The 22,809-nt window shown below is 38.4% G+C and overlaps 1 protein-coding gene across 50 annotated transcripts in view; it reads left to right on the plus strand.

Annotated features, from left to right (window-relative positions):
• NCOA3 (nuclear receptor coactivator 3) overlaps window positions 1–22,809 on the plus strand; it is a 147,191-nt gene that overhangs the window by 98,240 nt on the left and 26,142 nt on the right. For 37 of the 50 annotated variants that reach the window (XM_078371862.1, XM_078371861.1, XM_078371865.1 and 34 more), the window contains 6 exons: window positions 15,852–15,953; window positions 17,814–17,986; window positions 19,291–19,391; window positions 21,085–21,259; window positions 21,641–21,826; window positions 21,995–22,096. In XM_078371862.1, coding sequence (XP_078227988.1) covers window positions 15,871–15,953; window positions 17,814–17,986; window positions 19,291–19,391; window positions 21,085–21,259; window positions 21,641–21,826; window positions 21,995–22,096 — 820 coding nt within the window. In that variant the 5' untranslated portion in view covers window positions 15,852–15,870. Of the gene's footprint in view, window positions 1–12,692; window positions 12,811–15,851; window positions 15,954–17,813; window positions 17,987–19,290; window positions 19,392–21,084; window positions 21,260–21,640; window positions 21,827–21,994; window positions 22,097–22,809 lie in introns of those variants that run through there. The other 13 variants (XM_054255430.2, XM_054255432.2, XM_078371866.1 and 10 more) reach the window with 3 other exon arrangements.

Genomic DNA, 22,809 nt, shown 5'->3' on the forward strand with positions numbered 1-22,809 from the left:
GCTTTATGTTTTTCCTCTGTTATGGTCCACAAATATGTTTGTCATGTTTGAGCATAACTGTATCTTTTGAAGTTAATACAAAATTGGTATTTAATCTGTCATTGTTTGGAGCAAGGGAATAAGGTGTTGTTGATTGATAGCAGCATTTCTCTGTTATCCTATCCAGAAGTCTCCATGTTCTTTTGATCTCACAACATGGCTTGTTTATATAGACCTGCGATTAGTAGGTACTAAAGCATCTGTTTATTTACTTACTTGTCTGCTTACTTTATTACCACCATACCTGGATAATTTTTTTTTGTATTTTGTAGTTTGTAGAGACAGGATCCTGCTGAGTTGCCCAGGCTGGTCTTGAACTCCTGGCAAGTGACCCTCCTACCTTAGCCTCCCAGAGTATTGGATTACAGGCATGAGTCACTGCTCCTAACCCTAAAACATTTATTACATGAATGTGGGGGATATTTTGGAGAAGCCACGGCCTCAAGCTCTTGGCCTCAACCTTTCAAGCTCTTGGCCTCAACTTTAATCTGATAAAGTGGCTCTCAACATGTGGTGCATGGACCCCTAGAAGTTCCTGAGAATTTTAGGGGTCTGCATGATTAAGACTGTTCTCATAATAATGCTAATGTGTTATTTGCTATTTTCATCCTGTTGATGTTTGCACTGATGGTGCAAAAGCAGTGATGCATAAAATTGCTGACACCTTACCATGAATTAGGGCAGTGGCACCAGACTCTATTAAGGAAGATGTTACATTCTTCACTGGCATGCGCTCATAAAGAAAAAAAGTCAGTTTTCTGCTTAGGATTGTCTATGATGAAGCAGCGACATTGTTCATCTCTACCCTTAAGTTTTTTTGTCTTAATATTCTGTGTGATGAGAATGGGAAAATATGCACAAAGGCTTCTGCTACCAAAGTGTGATGGTTGTCTCCAGGAAAAGCACTTGTGCAGTTGTTTGCATTGTGAACTGAAGTATCTCCTTATTTCGTGGAACACCATTTTTACTTGAATGAATGACAAACCATGGCTATTGTATCTTGGTTATTTGGAGACTGTCTTGAAATTGAGGGAGATGGACCTATCATTACAGGGAAAACATCTGACTATTGGTTGACAGTGATAACATTTGAGCATCAAGTGAAATTATAAGTGAGTAAACTTGAATCTGCCATCATGAACATGACAGCTTTTTATTTCCTGATGAGAGAGATGGTGACATTTAATGAATATGGGTTAAAAAAAAAAAAAAGTATAATGAAATGTACCAGCATTTGAAAGATCTACTTAAACTGAATGAACCCGTATTATCTAAATGACCAGTGTTTGATTATACAGTGATGCTTGGGTTAAAGATCTGTTCAGAGTGCAAGTTAGATCCAATGCATTTTAATGAGACCACATGAAAATTCATTTATATGGCTTCAGATTCCACTTTGCAACTGTAGGAGACTAGAATATGCCCTAAAATATGCCTTTTTGGTGTAAGAATTATTTTGAGACACAGGAGAAGTTCTGAAAACAGAGTAGACGTTACCCTTTTATAAGGGAAAATTTATATCTATAAAGGAAATCTCACTTGTAAGAGTGTCTTCCTCATTACCAGGAAAAGGATGATTCAATCACTAGAAACGTATTAATGGAGAAGGCATAGACTTAAATCTATGTAACAAGCCTTACTGTTGTTTACCATGCTTTTCTTGTTCACCTCTCCATAACCACTGCCCCTGATCCCCCATGCCGTTTGTTCTTTGTTTCAGCTGAAGATGGCATTTAAGTCTGAATTCTAAGCCGGCTCTTAGAAATGAACAAATTTACTCATTTCTCTGGGTATCTCTCATGTATATATGAGGTATACTTACAATATTTCTGATTTTCTTTGGTTAATTTGTCTTGTTAAGGGGTCTGTCCCAACTAAGAACTCAGATAGGGTAGAGGGAAATTATGTTTTTCTTTTCTATAAAACTAACCTTTAAGAAATTACCATTTATTTTAATGTAATAACCAGAAGTAATATCCATAATTATTTATAAAAGGCTATTAAAATAATCCTTCCTTTTTGTCTTTGTGAGGGCAGATTTTCTTTATATCCTTTAATCAAAATTTACCAGGTGGAATGCAGAAGTAAATAATTGTTTTCTATTAAGTCAGCTAATTATTTACAAATATGTAAACACTGTCAGTGTTCTCATATTGTTTCATAATTTTTTTGTGTGCAAAAATTGTTATTTATTTTAATATATAATGGGCTTTAAAAAGTGAATGAGGCCCAGGTGTAGTGGCTGACATCTGCACTCCCAGCACTTTGGCAAATCAGATGGGCAAATCACCTGAAGTCAGGAGTTTGAGACCAGCCTGGCCAGCATGGTGAAATACTGTCCCCCGTCTCTACTAAAAATACAAAAATTAGCTGGGCATGGTGGTAGTGGTGGTAGTTGCCTGTAATCCCAGCTAATTGGGAGGCTGGGGCAGGAGAACTGCCTGAACCTGGGAGGCAGAGGTTGCAGTGAGCCAAGATTGTTTTCACTCCAGCCAGCCTGAGTGACAAGACCAAAACTCCTTCTAAAAAAAAAAAAAAGGTTGATGAATGTGGTGTGGTGGTTCATGCCTGTAATTGTAATTCTAACACCCTGGGAGGTTGAGGTGGGAGAATTGCTTGAGCTTATGAGTTTGAGACCAGCCTGGGAAACATAGAAAGACCTTGTCTCCACTTTAAAAAATAAAAAATAAAAAAACCAGCTGGACATCGTGGCACATGCCAGTGGTCCCAGCTACTTGGGAGGCTGAGGTGGGAGGATCACTTCAGCCCAGCAAATTGAGGGTGCAATGAGCTGTGATCGCATCACAGTGGACTAACAGAACTGAGACCCTGTCTCAAAAAAGCGAATGTTTGTAAGTTTTAATTTCTAATATAGTGAATACTGACATAACCCACATAGAAGTTATTACAGGTTTCTAGTTTTCAAGAGATAAAGGAATCCTGAGATCAAAAGGCTTGAGATCTAGTGAATTTGGTGGGAACTCTAGAAACATTTGACTTAAACCTTTCACCTTGCTGTATTTGATGTCTTGTAGCAGCACATTCAGTTCCTGTTACAACTGCTTCTATTCTGTGCTGCAACTGAAACCCAGCCTGGGCAACAGAGCTGAGACCCTGTCTCCAAAAAAAAAAAAAGCGAATGTTTCTAAGTTTTAATTTCTAACATAGTGAATACTGACATAACCCACAGAGCAGAAGTTAAATACAGAGGAGGTCTGAGGTAACCAATCTGAAGTTTGGCCAGTTTGAGGGGCATTTAGTTGTTAACCTGAATCTACTTCTTTTATTAGTAAGAACCAGATCTATTACAGAAATTTAGGACTTTGAATAGCTATATAACATTATAGGCTATGTCAGGTACTCAGTTGTTTCTGTTTCTGCATCACAGATTAACCATTAATTTTTTTTTTTTAAGACTGAGTCTTGCTCTGTTGCCAGGCTAGGGTGCAGTGGTGTGATCTTGGCTCACTGCAACCTTCGCCTCCTGGGTTTAAGCAATTCTCCTGCCTCAGCCTCCTGAGTAGCTGGGACTACAGGCATGCACCACCACGCCCAGCTAATTTTTGTATTTTTTAGTAGAGATGGGGTTTCACCATGTTGGACAGAATGGTTTCGATCTCTTGACCTCATAAGCCACCCACCTCGGCCTCCCAAAGTGCTGGGATTATAGACGTGAACCACTGTGCCTGGCCACCATTAATTTTAAATAAAGACATTTTGTAGCATATAATACAGTTGCTGATGATTTACTTACTAGTTTGTTAATTTCTGACACTGAGTCATCAGCTCCTTGAAGGCAAAATACCCTGTCTGTTTTGATCAGCAGTTCATCTACTCCAAGCACTTAGCATTGGGGATGCAATTTCTTTTTTCTATGTGGACAGCACCCAATATGTTGAACAGAGACCACAAGATAATTGCTGAAGTAGGTTTTGGTTTTAACCAGTTTAGGTGTATGAGTGATTTTACAGAAGTTCATAATAAAGTTTTCTTGCCTCAAATATTCTCTAATAGTAATGCATAGACTTCATTTACTAGACATGCATAGGCAGGTTTTGTGAAGTACAGAAAAAAAGGTCTTTAAAGTAATGGATCATGAAACTAACCTTTGAACAGCAACAAAGAAAAAAACCAAGCTGTGTTGTATTTTATTTATTATTATTATTATTTGAGATAGAGTCTCGCTCTGTTGCCTGGTCTAGAGTGTAATGGCACAATTTTGGCTCAGTGCAACCTCTGCCTCCCGGGTTCAAGCGATTCTCTTACCTCAGCCTCCTGAGTAGCTGGGATTACAGGTGTCTGCTGATATGCCCGGCTAATTTTTGTATTTTTAGTACAGATAAGGTTTCACCATCTTGGTGAGACTGGTCTTGAACTCCTGACCTTGTGATATACCTGCCTTGGCCTCCCAGAGTGCTGGGATTACAGGTGTGATCCACCACACCCAGCCAAGAATATTTTAATAGCGTTTAATCACCAGACTTACTCTTATTTTTTAATGCTGTATTTTAAATTGAGTGATATGCATCTCCTCTTGTTTTCAGTATTTTATATTTTTACTTGCTGCACATTTCTTCCCTGAAACAATCTTGACCTAATGGTGTAAGTTTTTAGCTCCACATAATACAGTAGCTGTTTTTTAGAGAGGAATGGAGAGGGTCAGGGTTTTTATTGAATTTCAGTTCTGACACCTTTTAACCTTTTTACTAGTGCCACCCCACCCTCCAGAAAACAATGTTGAGAGCTTTTTTCTTTTTTGACTTTTTGATGTGTATTTTCTTATTTGTTATTGGTATTGTTGTTGTCATTAGATGAATAATGACTTTGGAGATTTATTTGAAAAGACAAATTTTGTTATCAGACACAAATTTTGTTCTAGGGATATGGAAACTGTTGTTGTTTTGAGACGGGGTCTTGCTCTTTCCCCAGGCTAGAGTGCAATGATTATGGTTCACTGCAGACTTGACTTCCTGGGCTCAGGTGATCCTCTCACCTGAGCCTCCTAAATATCTGGGACCACAGGCACATGCTAACATGCCCAGCTGATTTTTGAGTTTTTTTTTTGTAGAGACAGAGTCACTCTGTTGCCAGGCTGGTCTCAAACTGCTGGGCTCAAGCAATCCTTTTGCCTTGCCCCGCCAAAGTGCTCAGATTATAGGTGTAAGCTACTGCAACTGGCCCGGCAACATTTTTTTTTAAGGATTCTTTTGACCTTTAGAGTTATTTAATAATTGTTGAGGAGTAACAAGTGGTGAGATCAGGAAAAAAAAGACTGAGCCACAGACTAAGCAGCAATACAGACGATGACAAAAATCCCCACTCCTTCCACCCCTCAGGACCAGGGTCTCACTCCCTTTGCCCAGGCTGGAGTGCAGTGGCACGATCCTTGGCTCACTGTAACTTCTGTCTCCTGGGCTCAAGTGATCCTCTCAACCTCAACCTCCTGAGTAGCTGGGACTACAGGTGTGCGCCACCATTCCCAACTAAGTGTTTTGTATTTTTTGTAGAGATGAAGTTTTGCAATGTTGTCCAGGCTGGTCTTGACGTTCTGGGTTCAAGCTATCCTTTCATCTTGGCCTCCCATAATGTTGGGATTACAAGTGTGAGCCACCACACCTGGCCAAATTTTCTCTTTATACCTCTGCAAAAGGAGAATCTTCTCTGTATTTCAAGAAGACGTTTAAAAAAAAGAAAACCAAAACAACAACAAAAAAGATGTGGAGTTGGTCAAAAGTATAGCTGGTGGGAAGGCAAAGGAGAACTGGAGTTGGAAAAGAGAAGAGGAATGGTGGTAGTAGTTAAAAAGAAAAGGAGTTTATAATAAAATAGAGTTACATACAAGTTTATGCTATGGTTTAGGGCTTACAAGGCAGGAAGAAGAGACAGAAATAGTGTAATTTATAAAATGTTATAATAAAAGTATGGAAAGTACTTAGGATAAAGAAGGGAAAACTTTGTCTAATTGGGAGAGTTGGGGTTGGTTTTACCAGAAGCGACAAATTAATCTTGCAGGAATATTCTAGATAGAAAAGGATGTGGGAGAGATTTAAAAAAGAATTAATGACTTAAGGTTAAAAATAAAATAGGAAATGTTTCAGTTACCTTTATTAAAAACTTTTAATATAAAGGTCATTTTGGGGGCTGCTGGTGGTGATTGATGAGGAAGAAGTATGACTGTTAATACGTTGTTTAAAATGAAGCCAAATTCAAGTTTATGAAACTCAGACTTAAGTCTGTTCTTGTATATGAGTTAGATTTAGTGTATTAAATTTAGAAGTCAGTGTAACCTTTAAAACAAAAGTTATCCCGCTAGTTAGTATGCTGTCAGGAGAGGGTAATTTGATTTAGATTTAGATGGAATTGGCTTCCTTAACTCCCTCTGCACAGTGTATATCTGTGAACTTCAACTCTGTTGCTCATGTAGAGGTTGAGAGGTCTCCTGGCAACAAGCTTCCAGTTGCAACTAACACCTGTGTTGGCTAATTGGTATGCCCAGTTCTGGTACTGTAGTCTCTGGGGAGTTTATGTTTGAATTCAACTTCATCAGGTTTAAACCATCAGGTTTAAACTGGAACATAATGTGCAAGAAGGGAGAAGAGAATGAAACCTTGTGCATAAAATAATTTACATTCAGATGCTTTTCTGTTCAATTTATATATTAAAAATAGGATGTTTTACTTTATTGTTCCTTGCTACCCCTTCACCCAATATGCTGGCATTATAAAGGAAAGATAGTGGAGAAGGTATTACCAAGAACTGAGGTTATACTGTTTTCTTGTATATATCTCCACCAAGGTAGTTTCTTGTAGACAGCATGTATATGTTTTATTTCTAAAAACTGTAGGCTCCTAGCTTTCCTATTCATTGTGTTCATATGATTCCTTCTTTTTTAAACACTTATCAAATTTAATTGTTTTTATGATTTCCTGTTCTGCTAGTGTGAGAGTTCTAGAAGTTGGTAGTGTCATTTTATCTCTGTTTTCTGGGTCTAAAATGATTCTGGACATGCAAACTGTGTAAGCTGAAATGGAATTAAATTGAAAAAAAAGGGGAGGGATTGCATTATAGTTTATCGTACAAAACATAATAGCAAATTATCAACCACAAAACAAAATGATATAAAAAATTTGCCTCTCTGACAGAGGATGAAGAAGCAGAAGAAAAGTAAGTAAATAAATTTTTAAAAATGTCCTTCTCTTTCCCCTCCTGCTTTGTCTCCTCACAGCTCTTCCTTACCAGCGTAGAAGGTAAACAAAGGTAGGGGATACTAACTAGACGAGTCATCCACTTGGGATGCTTTTATAACAGTTTCATGTTTATGAACTTGACTCTTCCCTGCCTTCCCCTGTCTCTTACATATACATGTTATAGTTCTCTTCAGTCCTTTTCTCCATGGTACCAGTTCTCTTGGAGTTCCACTTATTTTATTAGTAAGGGTATGGACGATGGATTGAAACAAAGAAGATTAAGAAACTTTTTGATATTTTTAGAATAGAGAAAAAACCTTGTAAGATTAAGCCCTTGTATTAACTAGTGGTGGTTATTTTCTAAGTTGTCTGATGAGGAATGTCAGTTTGGGTAGAACTTTTATGTATGACTGTCTCATTCTTCCCAAGAACTTGTTTTTATCTGATTGGCTTGAGCAGTCTCTGCTTTTGCATTGTGCTTGAAAACAGTTTTTAATAAACCAGTTCAGATCCACAGCTCTTTGAAAAAAATTCCTTAAGTTGCCATGATTCTCAAGAAATACAGCAAACCTCTCTCTAATTAGTGTATTTAATCATACCTTGTATAAGTTAGGGAAACAAACCTGATGGGTAAACTGAATTACTGCTGGGATAGTTAAGTAGCTTCACCGTTTAATCATAGCAAACCCAAGAATAACAACATTTGACTGACCATTTTAGGGTATTGTTTGTACTTTTTGATCTCAAATTTTGCTCTTGCTATGTGAGCCACTGCCCATCTCAAGTGGCAGTAAGGGTCATGGATAATATTAGACCTCCATGAAGGGCAATTTAGTGACATTGGAGGGTAATGGTTAGGTAAGGTACTTGAAGGCAGCATTAGTATCTGCTGAGCTTGAGCACCTCCTTGCCCCTGTCCCTAATACTGCATGCCCCTAAACTATGGCTGTCATAACCTCTCAGTGTTCTTACAGATAAGCTGAGAAATTTTCTGGCTAACTGATTGGATATACTTATGGTTGGATATAGTTTGGTTGGATATATAACCAAAACAAGTTATAGTAAATGACTTGTTTTGGTGGTTGTGGGCGGGGGGAATAAAATGCCCAGAAACATTTGATATATACTTCGTTGGTTATGAAGTCTGAAAACATATTATAGTTCCAGCACTGCCGTCCAGAATATGTGTGATCTAGTGGAAAGTTATTTAGCCATTTCTCTATCTGTAAAATGGAAATGTAGTAATTCATACTTTGGAGGGTCATGGTAAATAAATTACCCAGTATACTTGAGATGCCTAACATTGTACTGCCACAAAATTATCTCATTTCTGCCTTATTAATTTAGTTGGTCTCTATGTCAGTTTAGATTTACTGGATAACCCATCTCCTATTTTGGCAGTATAGCCTTTCTTACGTCCCCAAAATAACTTCTTGCCTGCCTAATGAACACTGGTAATGTTGATCGATATCTTTTCCTTTTGGACAGGGAGTATTTCCTGTATCCTTGTCCATTTGGCTAATTTGCTATGTGTAATGAAGCATTTACCATCTTGTCTTAATCCCAAATAACCAAAAGTAAAGCTGACTAGGGTTGCTGAGCCGTAAACCAAAATGGTCATGGTTTTTGAGGTAGCAAGTATAATTCTTTGCTGCTTTTTAGCTTCAATAATTAGTTGTTCCATGAAAGTTCATTTTCTAGCAATTTATTATACATTCCGTTAATATCTAAGCTTCAACATGTTCATAGAAAGATGACCTATATATGTATAGAAAGACCTATAGTATTTATAGGAACCATTCTATCTAGTTTTTTAAGATACTTGTCATTTTAAATCTTACTGATGTACTTTGGACTTTTCCATATAATATAGAAATAGCATTAGCTTTTGATAGCATTGAAAGATATTCTAATTGTTACTATTCTATATTAAAGTAATTGTGGCTGGATGCGGTGGTTCACACTTGTAATCCCAGTATTTTGGGAAGCCAAGGTGGGTGGATCACCTGAGGTCAGGAGTTTGAGACCAGCCTGACTAATATGGTGAAACCCTATCTTTACTAAAAATAGAAAAATTAGTCGTGTGTGGTGGTGTGCGCCTGTAGTCCCAGCTGCTTACTAGGGAGGCTGAGACAGGAGAATTGCTTGAACCCAGGAGGTGGAGGTTGCAGTGAGTGGAGATTGTGCCACTGCACTCTAGCCTGGGTGACAGAGTGAGACTCTCTCTAAAAAAAATAAAGGAATTGCATAGAATATATTGCTTAAATGCAGTCTTAAAGTGTGTATTGCCATATTAATACATTTAAGTCATGTAGCATAGAACTTTTTTTAGTAGAAACATTTTAGATGAGGAAAATAATTGTAAAAACGGCCCATGGATTTGGGTGGTAGAGTTTATATTGAAAGATTGACTTGGTTTTAGCCTTTAAATTCTGATAAAATGAAAAGTTCCTCACTATAGCTCTTTTCTATACAGTGGTGCCAGGGCCTTGAAAAGGCCTCTGAGACTGGATTGTGTATCTTCTTGTAAGTGCATTCGAGGTGCATTGGAAACTTCAAAATATGGATGCATCTCACTATTTGAATGTATGATACAATTTCGGGAGGACAGATTACTTGGGGGCAAGTACATATTGTGGTCCTAATTTCTTTTTCTATTCAACTATAGGTGATAATATCTAATTGTAGGGAGTCAGAATTAAGAAAGGACTCAATGCCAATAGACTTTATTTTTGGGGGCAGGGTTTTTTTTTTTTTTGAGACAGTCTCACTCTGTCATCCAGGCTGGAGTGCAGTGGTGTGATCTCGGCTCACTGCAATCTCTGCCTCACAGGTTCAAGCAATTCTCCTGCCTCAGCCTCCTGATTTTCTGGGACTACAGGTGCACACCACCACACCTGGCTAATTTTTATATTTTTAGTAGAGATGGGTTTCACCATGTTGGCCAGGCTGACCCCAGGTGATCCACTTCAGCCTTCCAAAGTGCTGGGATTATAGGCATGAGACACCGTGCCTGACGTAGACTGTTCTTACAGTCAAACTTATTGTGAAGCTGTTGTGCTTCACAATATCATTTCCCCTTTGAAGATGGATTTTATCAACTCCATATATTCTCCACACTAGATGAGTTGTAGTTTATGATGTCAAAATGTAAGCTGGTCTCAGGCAGTTATTGATCCATGTTTCTTACCCCTTACGAACTTCATGGTATTGGTACATGCCTTGTTCGCCTCTCTCATCTTCATTCTTGACTGTTGATTGAAAGCGATTTAGATCTAGTGCGTCTGTGGTAGGCATTTATCTTTTATGTCTTAAAATAAGTAATCTACCAAACTGAACAACATATCCTCTCAGAAGGAGACAACAGGTGTGGCAATGAATGTGGCAACAGGTGTGGCATTTTTGATTTTTTGTTTATATCTAAGATTAATACTAAATAGAAAGCTGTACCTGAAGTGTTTGTCATAGACATCTGTGCTCAGGAATTATATTATTGTATATACCGAAATTATTATTTTGGGGACCAGAAATGCTTTTTTATTCCTCATTTTGAACATTCTTGTCAGTTTAATGAAATTCGGGATATGTTTGCTCTACTTTGCTTTTGTTGTAGAACACTTTGTCATTTACTCTTAGACATTGTGGTGTCTTACACATATGTACAGTACATGTACTTCAAGTTTGTCCATGTCTGAGTAAGAACTACAAATTTGTCAAACCCGTTCTAAAAGACCAAGATAGTAATTGGGCATGGTGGATCACACCTGTAATCTCAGCACTTTGGGAGGCTGAGGGGGGCAGATCAGTTGAGGTCAGGAGTTTGAGACCAACCTGGCCAACATGGTGAAACCCCGTCTCTATTGAAAATACAAAAATTAGCTGGGTGTGGAGGCTCATACCTGTGATCCCAGCTACTCAGGAGGCTGAGGCAGGAGAATCAATTGAACCTGGGAGGCGGAGGTTGCAGTGAACTAAAATTGTGTCACTGCACTCTAGCCTGGGTGACAGAGTGAGACTCCATCTCAAAAGCAAAACGAAACAAAAAATAAGAAATATTTTATATCTCATATAATTATACCTTCATGTTTGCGTAAACACCATTTTCATAATTTTAAGTTATTTTCCCTTGGTACTTTTTCTTTTTTTCTTATTTATTTGTTTGTTTGAGATGGAGTTTCGCTTTTGTTGCCCAGGCTGGAGTGCAATGGCACAATCTTGGCTCATTGCAACCTCTGCCTCCTGGGTTGAAGCGCTTTTCCTGTCTCAGCCTCCTGAGTAGATGGGATTACAGGTATGCGCCACCACACCTGGCTACTTTTGTATTTTTTCTTTTTTTTGAGGCGGAGTTTCACTCTTGTTACCAAGGCTGGAGTGCAATGGCGTGATCTCGGCTCACTGCAGCCTCCACCTCCTGGGTTCAGGCAATTCTGCCTCAGCCTCCTGAGTAGCTGGGATTACAGGCACGTGCCACCATGCCCAGTTAACTTTTTGTATCTTTAGTAGAGACGGGGTTTCATCTTGTTGACCAGGATGGTCTCGATCTCTTGATCTCTTGATCCACCCGCCTCGGCCTCCCAAAGTGCTGGGATTACAGGCTTGAGCTACCGCGCCCGGCCTACTTTTGTATTTTTAATAGAGATGGGGTTTCCTATGTTGGTTAGGCAGATCTCGAACTCCCAACCTCACATGATCCACTCGCCTTGACATCCTAAAGTGCTGGGATTACAGGTATGAGCCACCGTGTCCAGCCTTCCTTTAGTATCTTTTTGGATAATTAGGTTAGACTCCATGAATGAGTAAGTTTGGTAGCAGGAAGATTGCACAGGCATATGTGTACAGTGTAGCTTGTTCTTTGAGATGAAGAGAAAAAGCTGCATGTGTCTGTAGACATACGTAGACATATTTAGGTTTTATATGCACATAAACATGACTTAACACAAATGATATGTATGCATTTCTGGTTTTAACTGATAATTTGTGCTTATTAATTTTTTTTGTATATTAAGATATTTTGATGGCTTAGTTTTTGTTGATTTAATTTATGCTGCCAGAATTTATTGTAACACTGTATGTCAACTGTAGAAGTAAACATTTAAAAAGTTTAAAGCAGTAGAATTGCATTGAATGATTGTTATAGATCAGAATAAAGGAAACTTCTAAAATATGATTTAGTAGGTTGAATGTTGCTTTTATATTTATTCAATACTTATTCAAGACGTTTATTGACCACCTGTTATATGGTAGGTCCCTTACTCTGTACTGAGTATTCAACTTATATTTAACACCAAAGAATGGAAATAATATTGAGAACATAGGCTAAATTATATATTTCAAATTAAAGAAGTACTGTTATCTGCTGAATAGTTTCTCCCTTTGTTTTCAGGTATTCAGTTTATATACAAAAGCCAAAGTAAGGAAATTATATCTAGAATGTGGAATAAATTCTATCTTTATTTATTTTTTGAGATGGAGTCTTGCTGTTGCCAGGCTGGAGTGCAGTGGCATGATCTCAGCTCACTGCAACCTTACCTCCCAGGTTCAAGTGATCCTCCTGCCTCAGTCTCCTGAGCAACTGGGACTACAGGTGCGCACCACCATGCCCAGCTAATTTTTGCATTTTTAGTAGAGACGGGGTTTCACCATGTTGACCAGGATGGTCTTAATCTCTTGACCTTGTGATCCGCCTGCCTCAGCCTCCCAGAGTGCTGGGATTACAGGCGTGAACCACCATGCCCAGCCTAAATCTTTAAAATAAAGAAATGTAGGTTGTGTGTGGTGGTTTACACCTGTAATCCCAGCACTTTGGGAGGCCAAGGCAGGCAGGTAACTTGAACCCAGAAGCTCATGACCAGCCGGGGCAACATGGTGAGATCCTCTCTCCAAAAAATACAAAAATTAGCTGGGTGTGGTGGTGCTCACCTGTTGTCGCAGCTGCTTGGGATGCTAAGGTGGGAGGATTGCTTGAGCCTGGGGAGCAGAGGTTGCCATGAGCTAAGATCATGCCATTGTGCTTCATCCTGGATGACATACTAAGACTCTGTCTTAAAAAAAAAAAAAAAAAAAAAAAAAAGGTTTTACTCAATGGATAGTTTGCCATTCAATTTAAAAATAACCTTTGAAAGAAATGTAAAAGAAAATATAAAACCCATTATAGAGACATAGCAAGAATTATTCTGTTTTTTTCCTTAAGGAATGGAATTACTATTCTTTTTAATCATTATTTATTATCATTACTGTTTTTAAGAGACAGTCTCATTTGGTTGCCCAGGCTGGAGTGCATTGATGTGATCATAACTCACTGCAGCCTCAAACTCCTGAACTCAAGCAGTCCTCCTGTTTTACTCCTAAGTAGTTAATACTATAGGTGTGCACCATGATGCCTGGCCAATTAAAAAAAATTTTTTTAGAGATGAGGTGTTACTGTGTTGCACAGATTGGTCTCAAACTCAAGTGATCCTCCTGCCTGAGCCTCCCAAAGCACTGGGATTACTCAAGCTACTCTTTTGAAAATTGGAAAATCAAAACTGAACATACCTTTAAGCTTAAAATTCTTTTATTTGAGGATAATTTCAAACTTAAAGCAAAGTTTCAAGAAAATAGTACAAAGAGTTTTTAAGTTTCTCCCTTCAGTGGATCACATAGTGTCAACTCCCTTCCTCATCCTTGCCCTGCCTATTCATTCACTCATAATATATGTACTTTTCTTAACCATCTGAGGTTAATTTGCATGTGTAATAGCCTCTTAATTCCAAATATTGTACTAAGTATATTGGTCTCTTAAATAATGCTAGCTCATATATCAACTTAAGTAGATTGAATATTGACAACATTAGGTAAAAAGTAAATACCTTTTTTTTTTTTTTTTGAGACGGAGTTTTACTGTTGTTACCCAGGCTCGAGTGCAATGGCGTGATCTTGGCTCACCGCAACCTCTGCCTCCTGGGTTCAGGATATTCTCCTGCCTCAGCCTCCTGAGTAGCTGGGATTATAGGCACGTGCCACCATGCCCAGCTAATTTTTTGTATTTTTAGTAGAGATGGGGTTTCACCATGTTGACCAGGATGGTCTTGATGTCTTGACCTCGTGATCCACCTGCCTCAGCGTCTCAAAGTGCTGGGATTACAGGTGTGAGCCACTGTGCCTGGCAAAGGTAAATACTTTTACCTGTTGTCCATATTCCAATTTTGTCAGTTGATCTAATAATATTCTTTATGGCATTTTCTACCGTCCAGTACAGGATTCAGTCTAGGATCAAATATTGCATTTAGTTGTCATTTCTCTTATAGCTTCCTTTAAAATCTGGACTGTTCACAGACTTTGTCTTTTATGACATTAACACATTTGAAAATACAGTACCCTTGAGATTGTGTGATCTGACTGTGTTTAAAAATCATAATAGTGAGCCACCACTAGTAAAAGTTATTTTAAGCCATTTTCTCTTCTTCATTTAAACTTGTCATGGGGAAGAAACAAATATTTAAATAATCTCAGCTTTTTAGCCTTTCCATTTTACAACCAAAATTATAGAATGAATTTCCTTGGTAATTAATACTATTTAGTGCAGCTGTAAAGACAATGTTGTAATCTATATTTTCTGATCTATGTTATTATCATGTGGTTTTAAAATTTTTAACTTTTTGGATTTTTTGCTTTTGATTTTTTTTTAATTTAAAGCTACACATTTGAAGTTTGATCAGCATATTGGGTAAAATTTTTCGTGTCTTCCTTCTTGGTATCATTCTGCCACCTAGTGGAAATTTATGTCCTCCAGCATGTGTCTAAGAGTTTAGCTGGAATGCAAGATGCATTTTAATATATAAAAAATAGTTTAGAATTGTTGTGCTTCATTAGTTGAAATTTTATTCTTTACAACAGTGATTGTCGTGTCCTAAACCAAAGTTTAGTAAAGATAAAATTCTTAGTAAATGAAAGCTTAGTAGATGTCTTAAATTGTTACTGAGTAATCTGAATGTTAAAACCTGCTCATCTTTCTCAACTATTACTCCATATTTATCTTCTTCATCAATGAAATTTTAATGAAAGCATATTATTTTTCCATCAGCCTTTTTTTCTTTTTTTGAGACTGAGTCTAGCTCTTGTTGCCCAGGCTGGAGTGCATTGGTGCCATCTTGGTTCACTGCAACCTCTACCACACGGTTCAAGTGATTCTTCTGCCTCAGTCTCCCAAATAATTAGGATTACAGGTGCCTGCCACCACATTCGGCTAATTTTTGTAGTTTTAGTAGAGACGGGGTCTTACCATGTTGGCCAGTCAAGGTTTCACCATGTTGGCCAGGGTGGTCTCAAACTCCTGACCTCAGGTGATCCACCTGCCTTGGTCTCCCAAAGTGTTGGGATTACAGGCGTGAGCCACCACACACTGCAAGATAGACATTTTTAGTAGGATTCGAGGAACATTTCTGTTTTGGAGTTGTACATATGTTCTGCATAACTATATTAGAATAAGAAATCCGAGGTTGTTTTCAGTATAGTCATTTATGAAAAAGAATATTGAGAGTTACCTGTTTAGAGAAAGTAGTTCTGAATTACAAGAGGCAGTCATTCAGTCATACCTTCATAGAATCATGTATATTTTTTAATGTGCTTATTTCTAATATTTCTTAGTTGCCGATGTATATTCAAGATGAGTGGATTAGGAGAAAACTTGGATCCACTGGCCACTGATTCACGAAAACGAAAATTGCCATGTGATACTCCAGGACAAGGGTAGGTGATTTGTTTCTGGATGTTTTACCACACTTGTTCCCCTCTCTCTGCCTTTGTTTAAGGATAACATTTTAACTTCTTGTTATTTACATTCTCTGGTTAGATTTTTTTTTTGTGGTTTCACTTTGTGGTAAATAGAGTGTTACTGATGAGATGGACATCTTTCTGATGTAATAGAAGTTTTTTTTTTTTTTTTTTTTTTTATTGCTGATGCAGGTAGAAGGTAGACTATTAACAATTCATGGTCCTATAAGAATTTCTGAATGGAAGGCGGAGTAGGAGTTATGAATAGATAACCAAGGTTATTATAAGTAAGAATATTTGGTATCTTTTTTTTTTTTTTTTTTTTTTTGAGATGGAATTTCACTGTTGTTGCCCAGGTAGGAGTGCAATGGTGCAGTGTTGGCTCACCGCAACCTCCGCCTCACAGGTTCAAGGGATTCTCCTGCCTTAGCCTCCCGAGTAGCTGAGATTACAGGCATGCACCACGATGCCCAGCTAATTTTGTATTTTTAGTAGAGATGGGGTTTCTCCATGTTGGTCAGGCTGGTCTCGAACTCCCGACCTCCAGTGATCCACCCTCCTCAGCTTCCCAAATTGCTGAGATTACAGGAGTGAGCCATCACGCCCAGCCATCTTTCTTTGGTATCTTTTAATAATGAGTTTAAGATTAAGAATCAGTTGATATTTTGTTACTTGTGAGGTTGCATCCTGTTTTTACTAAGTGAAATGAGAAGCTTAAAAATTAGAAACAAAATAATGTAAGCTATGTAACACTACATAGTTTTTAAAGTATTTCCAAAGTCAGTGTCAATTGAGCTTTAATGCGATAGTTGAAAAATAACAAACTACAATTAATAAAACCTCATCATTTATAAGTAGCTACCACTGTTTTTGTTCTTATTTGTTAGTTTATCTTTAAGAGGTGAAGATGATTTATCTGTTTTCTTTCTCTCTTTTTTTTTTTTTTGAAATAGAGTTTTGCCCTTGTTGCCCAGGCTGGAATGCAATGGCACAAGCTCGACTCACCACAACCTCCACCTCCCGGGTTCAAGTGATTCTTCTGCCTCAGCCTCCAGAGTAGCTGGGATTACAGGCATGCGCCACGACACCTGCCTAATTTTGTACTTTTAGTAGAGATGAGGTTTCTCCATGTTGGTCAGGCTGGTCTCAAGCCTGCCTTGGCCTCCCAAAGTGCTGGGATTACAGGTGTGAGCCACTGTGCCTGCCCGATTTATCTCTGTTTTCTAGATGAAGGAAGTAGAAGACAGGCTAACTATGCCTAAGGTGACTTAGCTAACAAAGGTGGAACTGAATTTAGGTTTACATGAATCTCTATTATGTTGTACTATTTCTCCAAGACAGCATTTCCTTAGTTTCTGTTGGCTGAGTTTAGTTTGTTTACATATGAAAGTAATAGGCTGGGCCTAGTGGCTCATGCCTGTAATCCCAGCACTTTGGGAAGCCCAGGCAGGTGGATCACCTGAGATCAGAGTTCAAGACCAGCTTGACTAACAGGGTGAAACCTGTCTCTACTAAAAATGCAAAAATTAGCAAGGCATGGTAGTACACGCCTGTAATCCCAGCTAATCCCAGCTACTCGGGAAGCTAAAGCAGGAGAATCGCCTGAATGTGGGAGGCAAAGGTTGTACTGAGTTGAGATAGGCCATTGTACTCCAACCTGGGCAACAAGAGGGAAAGAAACTCCCTTCCCACCCCCCCCCAAAAAAGTAACAGTGTTACTTTCTATAGTTACACTATAAGAAACAATAGTAACAATAGGGGCTGATTCCACTGACAGCTCTTTTGTGATATGTATATCATGTCTCTCTTTCCCCTTTTCTACCCCTTTTCCCTTAGTCTTATTTGCAGTGGTGAAAAGCGGAGACGGGAGCAGGAGAGTAAATATATTGAAGAATTGGCTGAGCTGATATCTGCTAATCTTAGTGATATTGACAATTTCAATGTCAAACCAGATAAATGTGTGATTTTAAAGGAAACAGTAAGACAGATACGTCAAATAAAAGAGCAAGGTAATAAAAACACTAATGTCTTTTAGAACAGTGGTGGTCCCCAGCCATTTTGGCACCGGGGACTGGTTTTGTGGAAGACAGTTTTTCCATGGACCTGGTAGGGGGGATGATTTCAGGATGATTCAAGCACATTACATTTATGGTGCACTTTATTTCTATTATTATTACATTGTAACATATAATGAAGTAATTATACCATTCACCATAATGAGGAATCAGTGGGAGCCCTGAGCATGTTTTCCTGTAGCTAGACGAGTCCATCTGGGGGGTGATGGGAGAAAGTGACAGATCATCAGGCATTAGAGAATTATAAGGAGCATACAACCTAGATTCCTCTCATGCGCAATTCACACTAGGGTCTGCACTTCTGTGAGAATCTAATGCTACTTCTGATCCGACAGGAGATGGAACTCGGGTGGTAATGTGAGCGATGTGGAGGGGCTGTTATAAATACAGATGCAGCTTTGCTCACTTGCCTGCTGCTGACCTCCTGCTGTGTGACCCTGTTCCTAACAGGCCACAAACTGATTTTGGTCTGTGGCCTGGGGGGTTGGGGACCCCTGTTTTAGAAGGAACTTGCTCCTATATTTGCCTTTTTGCTCCTTTGTTTGGGTAGGGAGTACAACTGATGGAGGCTAGCAAGTATGGGAATAGACAGATGTGTTGACCAGCTGTGCATTTGTTTATTTATTTTGAGATGATGTCTTGCTTTGTCACCTGGGCTGGAGTGCAGTGACACAATCTTGGCTCACTGCAACCTCTGCCTCCTGGGTTCAAGAAATTCTCCTGCCCTGGCCTCTGGAGTAGCAAGGATTACAGGCACCTGCCACCACGCCCAGCTAATTTTTGTATTTTTAGTAGAGACAAGGTTTCGCCATGTTGGCCAGGCGAAACTCCTGACCTCAGGTGATCCACCTGCCTCAGCCTTCCAAAGTGCTGGGATTACAGGTGTGAGCCACTGTGCCGGGCCTCCAGGTATACCCTTTAGAAATGGTTAACAAACAATTGGAAAACGCCAGTGTTGTTCCACCTTGCCCCTGTCATTTGTTAGTTCCCGTTCAGGAAGCTGTGGATAGTGCATTTAGAAGTGAAACAATTTAGGTGTCTTCTGCCTTCCTGGGTAACTGTGAAGTTTAGTTTTGATGTTATAAAATTCAGGCATCATTTTCTTATGAGGAAATGTTTTGTATGTATATGGGGCATGTGTCTGTGTATCTTTATGTCTATTCTGGGGACTATTTGAAGGTGATTTAGTCTATAACTGATAAATGTGCTATTTGTTGTACTGCCTTCTGTCTTTTCAGGAAAAACTATTTCCAGTGATGATGATGTTCAGAAAGCTGATGTGTCTTCTACAGGGCAGGGAGTTATTGATAAAGACTCTTTAGGACCACTGTTACTTCAGGCAAGTGCAAACAATTTTAACTGTCCAGTAAGCTGTGTTGCCTTTTGGTTTATTATAAAGTTACAAAAAATGAAATTTTGGTCAGGAAATGAGAAGAAAAAGAAAACATTTCTTTCTTTGAGACAATTCAGTATTCTGAATATGATGGTAAAATGCTCTTGTATTTACAATATACATAATTCAGGAAGCCTTGCCTCCCTAGTAAAAATATAGTTGCAAACTGAGAAACCACACACATATAAACATAAAAATACAAAGAAGCAGGAAAGAAAGGTTAACCTATAATTTCAGAGATATTTGGGTACAAATGGCCTAATATCCATGGGTTTTGCACTACAAATTTGGGGGCTGGGGAAAGAAATAAAAAATAATGTTAAGGCAATAAAAAATACTTCAGTGTGACAACTTTATATAGCATTTACATTGTATTAGGTATTATAAGTAATCTAGAGATGATTTAACGTGTATTGGAATATATGCATAGGCTATATGCAAATACACTGTTTCATACGAGGGACTTGAACATCCTTGGATTTTGCTGTCTTTGGGAGGTCTGGGAACCAATCTTCCATAGATACTGGGATATGATGACTGTATGTTTTAGTTCTGACATTTTTTGGTGAATTTTTGCATGATCACATTAAAAAAAATTTTTTTTTGATCATATGGCACGCTGCAGTTTTTTATACTTGAGGAACTGTTAAGACTTAAAAATGGGCATTGTATAAAATTAGTTGGGCGTGGTGGTGTGCGCCTGTAATGCCAGCTACTTGGGAGGCTGAGGCAGGAGAATCACTTGAACCCAGGAGGCGGAGGTTACAGTGAGCTGAGATTGTTCCGTCGCACTCCAGCCCAGGCAAGAATGAAACTCTATCTCAGAAAAAAAAATATGCATTGTATTTGTTTAGGGGCTGAAGCCCTTCATAAAGGTAACTTGTCAGCTTCTTTTTGTTTCAGGTAGTTTGTTCTAACTACTTTTAGTTGATCAGTTTTGAAATTCCTCTTTATAAATTCTCATTAAGGAATAGTGTAGCAGTTTCTGTAGCTTGACTTGGCATCAAATGGGAAACTGGGAAGAGCTAAGGATGCTTTTCTCATTTTAAAAATCTCCTTTGAAGATATAATTCTTTAAAAATTAGGTTAGGCATTAATTCAGATTTCATGCTGAACACATTTATGTGTGCACTCCCCCACCCCCAATTCTTCTTATTAACAAGGCATGTAGAAATGGTGCTAATGTTAGTAGTAATGGTGGCTTATAGTTGTTTGCAATAATTAAGTCAGCAGTAGTTTTTACACATTGTACTTACTCCTGTGGCTGCTGTTTGCTGATGCTGCCATAACAAAATACCACAGCTAGGTAGGTTAAACCAGCTGGAGAGAAATTTATTTCTTACAGTTTTGGAGGCTGGAAGTTCAGGATCAAGGTTTTGGCAGGATTGGATTCCCCTTGTCACAATGTTCTCCCATGGCCTTTTCTCTGCATGCACATACCTGGTGTCTTCCTCTCCCCTCATAGGGAGGGTACCAGTCATATTGGATTAGGGTCCCTACCCTTATGACCTCATTTATCTCCTTGAAGGTCTTGTTTCTAAATACAGTTACATTGATGGTTAGAGTTTGAATTTAAGAATTATGGGGAGGGGGATACAATTTAGTCCATAATAGCCTGTATTAATGTATGCTATTTTAGGCGCTGGACGGTTTCCTGTTTGTGGTGAATCGAGATGGAAACATTGTATTTGTGTCAGAAAATGTCACACAATACCTGCAATATAAGCAAGAGGACCTGGTTAACACAAGTGTTTACAATATCTTACATGAAGAAGACAGAAAGGATTTTCTTAAAAATTTACCAAAATCTACAGGTAGACTTTTAATGTGTATTTTCTAATAGGTTAATTTTTTTTTCCTTGATCATTTCTTAGGAAATTCAATGTATTTTTTAGGAAGTCAGGTGATCAAATGAGCATAGAAAGGCATGTGATTTAATAGCAAAATTTTCAAATATGGAGTCAGTGAATTAATAATTTGGTATACATTTTAAGAGGCGTGTGTGTGTGTGTAGTTACAAAATAGGCAGTAAGATTTCTGTTATTCACATGTTTTATATAGTGCCAGCCTGAAGTTTAGTATAGATACAACTATGGAAAACATGCATAATGAGAAAATGCAGCTTGAATTCTTGATGATGGTCATAGACTGAGTTACCAGCTTTTCAAAATGTTATTTCAATTTGTTTTCCAAAGTTAATGGAGTTTCCTGGACAAATGAGACCCAGAGACAAAAAAGCCATACATTCAATTGCCGTATGTTGATGAAAACACATGATATTTTGGAAGACATAAACACCGGTCCTGAAATGCGCCAGAGATATGAAACAATGCAGTGCTTTGCTCTGTCTCAGCCACGAGCTATGATGGAGGAAGGGGAAGGTAAGAGCTATCATATGTTTTTGATGTTCATGAAACAAATAGGGGGACATACTTGTAACTTATGTTGTTAAAACTCTTCTTACTGATTTCTGTGTTCTTGCTTGCCAATTGAACATACATATCCAAAAGTTAAGTATAATACTTATCAGGCTGAATTTTTTATTGTAGATTTGCAATCTTGTATGATCTGTGTGGCACGCCGCATTACTACAGGAGAAAGAGTATATCCATCAAACCCTGAGAGTTTTATTACCAGACATGATCTTTCAGGTAAAATCGTGTGTGTGTGTGTGTGTACGTACGTACATTTTTATTTTGGAAATTTTTGTCAATGTTAACTATTTTTCATCTGTGCTATCATAGAAATGTTTACCTGTTGTAGTGAGTGCTTTACGTGTATCATTTTTCATGTTTCTTATGCAACCCTAAAAGGATTTCACTAAAACTCTTGGCATTTGAGCTGGGTATGTTTGGCACCTTAAATCCCCCAAATAAGTTAAAAAAAAAACAAGTTTAGGGATACCTGGTTTTCTCTCCAAATGGGATTTTTTTGGTCAGAATTTAGTATTTCTTTAACTTCAAGCCCATTTATCATAAATAAACGTGTTAAAAAAAAACAGGTAATTTAGTAAGAATTATTGAGAAGTTTTTTTCTTGTTTTTGTTTGCTTGTTTTGTTTTGAGATTGAGTCTTGCTCTGTTGCCCAGGCTGGAGTGCAGGTGTGCCTTATTGCAGTCTTGGCTCACTGCAACCTCCACCTCTTGGGTTCAAGTGATTTTCCTGCCTCAGCTTCTCGAGCAGGGATTACAGGCATGTGCTATGCCCAGATAATTTTTGTATTTTTAGGATAGGCGGGGTTTCACCATGTAGGCCAGGCTGGTCTTGAACTCCTGACCTCAAGTGATCTGCCTATGTTGGCCTCCCAAAGTGCTGGGCTTACAGTCGTGAGCCATCGTGCCTCGCTGGGAGTAATTCTTGACATC

The sequence above is a fragment of the Callithrix jacchus genome, chromosome 5, assembly GCF_049354715.1.
Source record: "Callithrix jacchus isolate 240 chromosome 5, calJac240_pri, whole genome shotgun sequence".
NCBI lineage: Eukaryota > Metazoa > Chordata > Mammalia > Primates > Cebidae > Callithrix > Callithrix jacchus.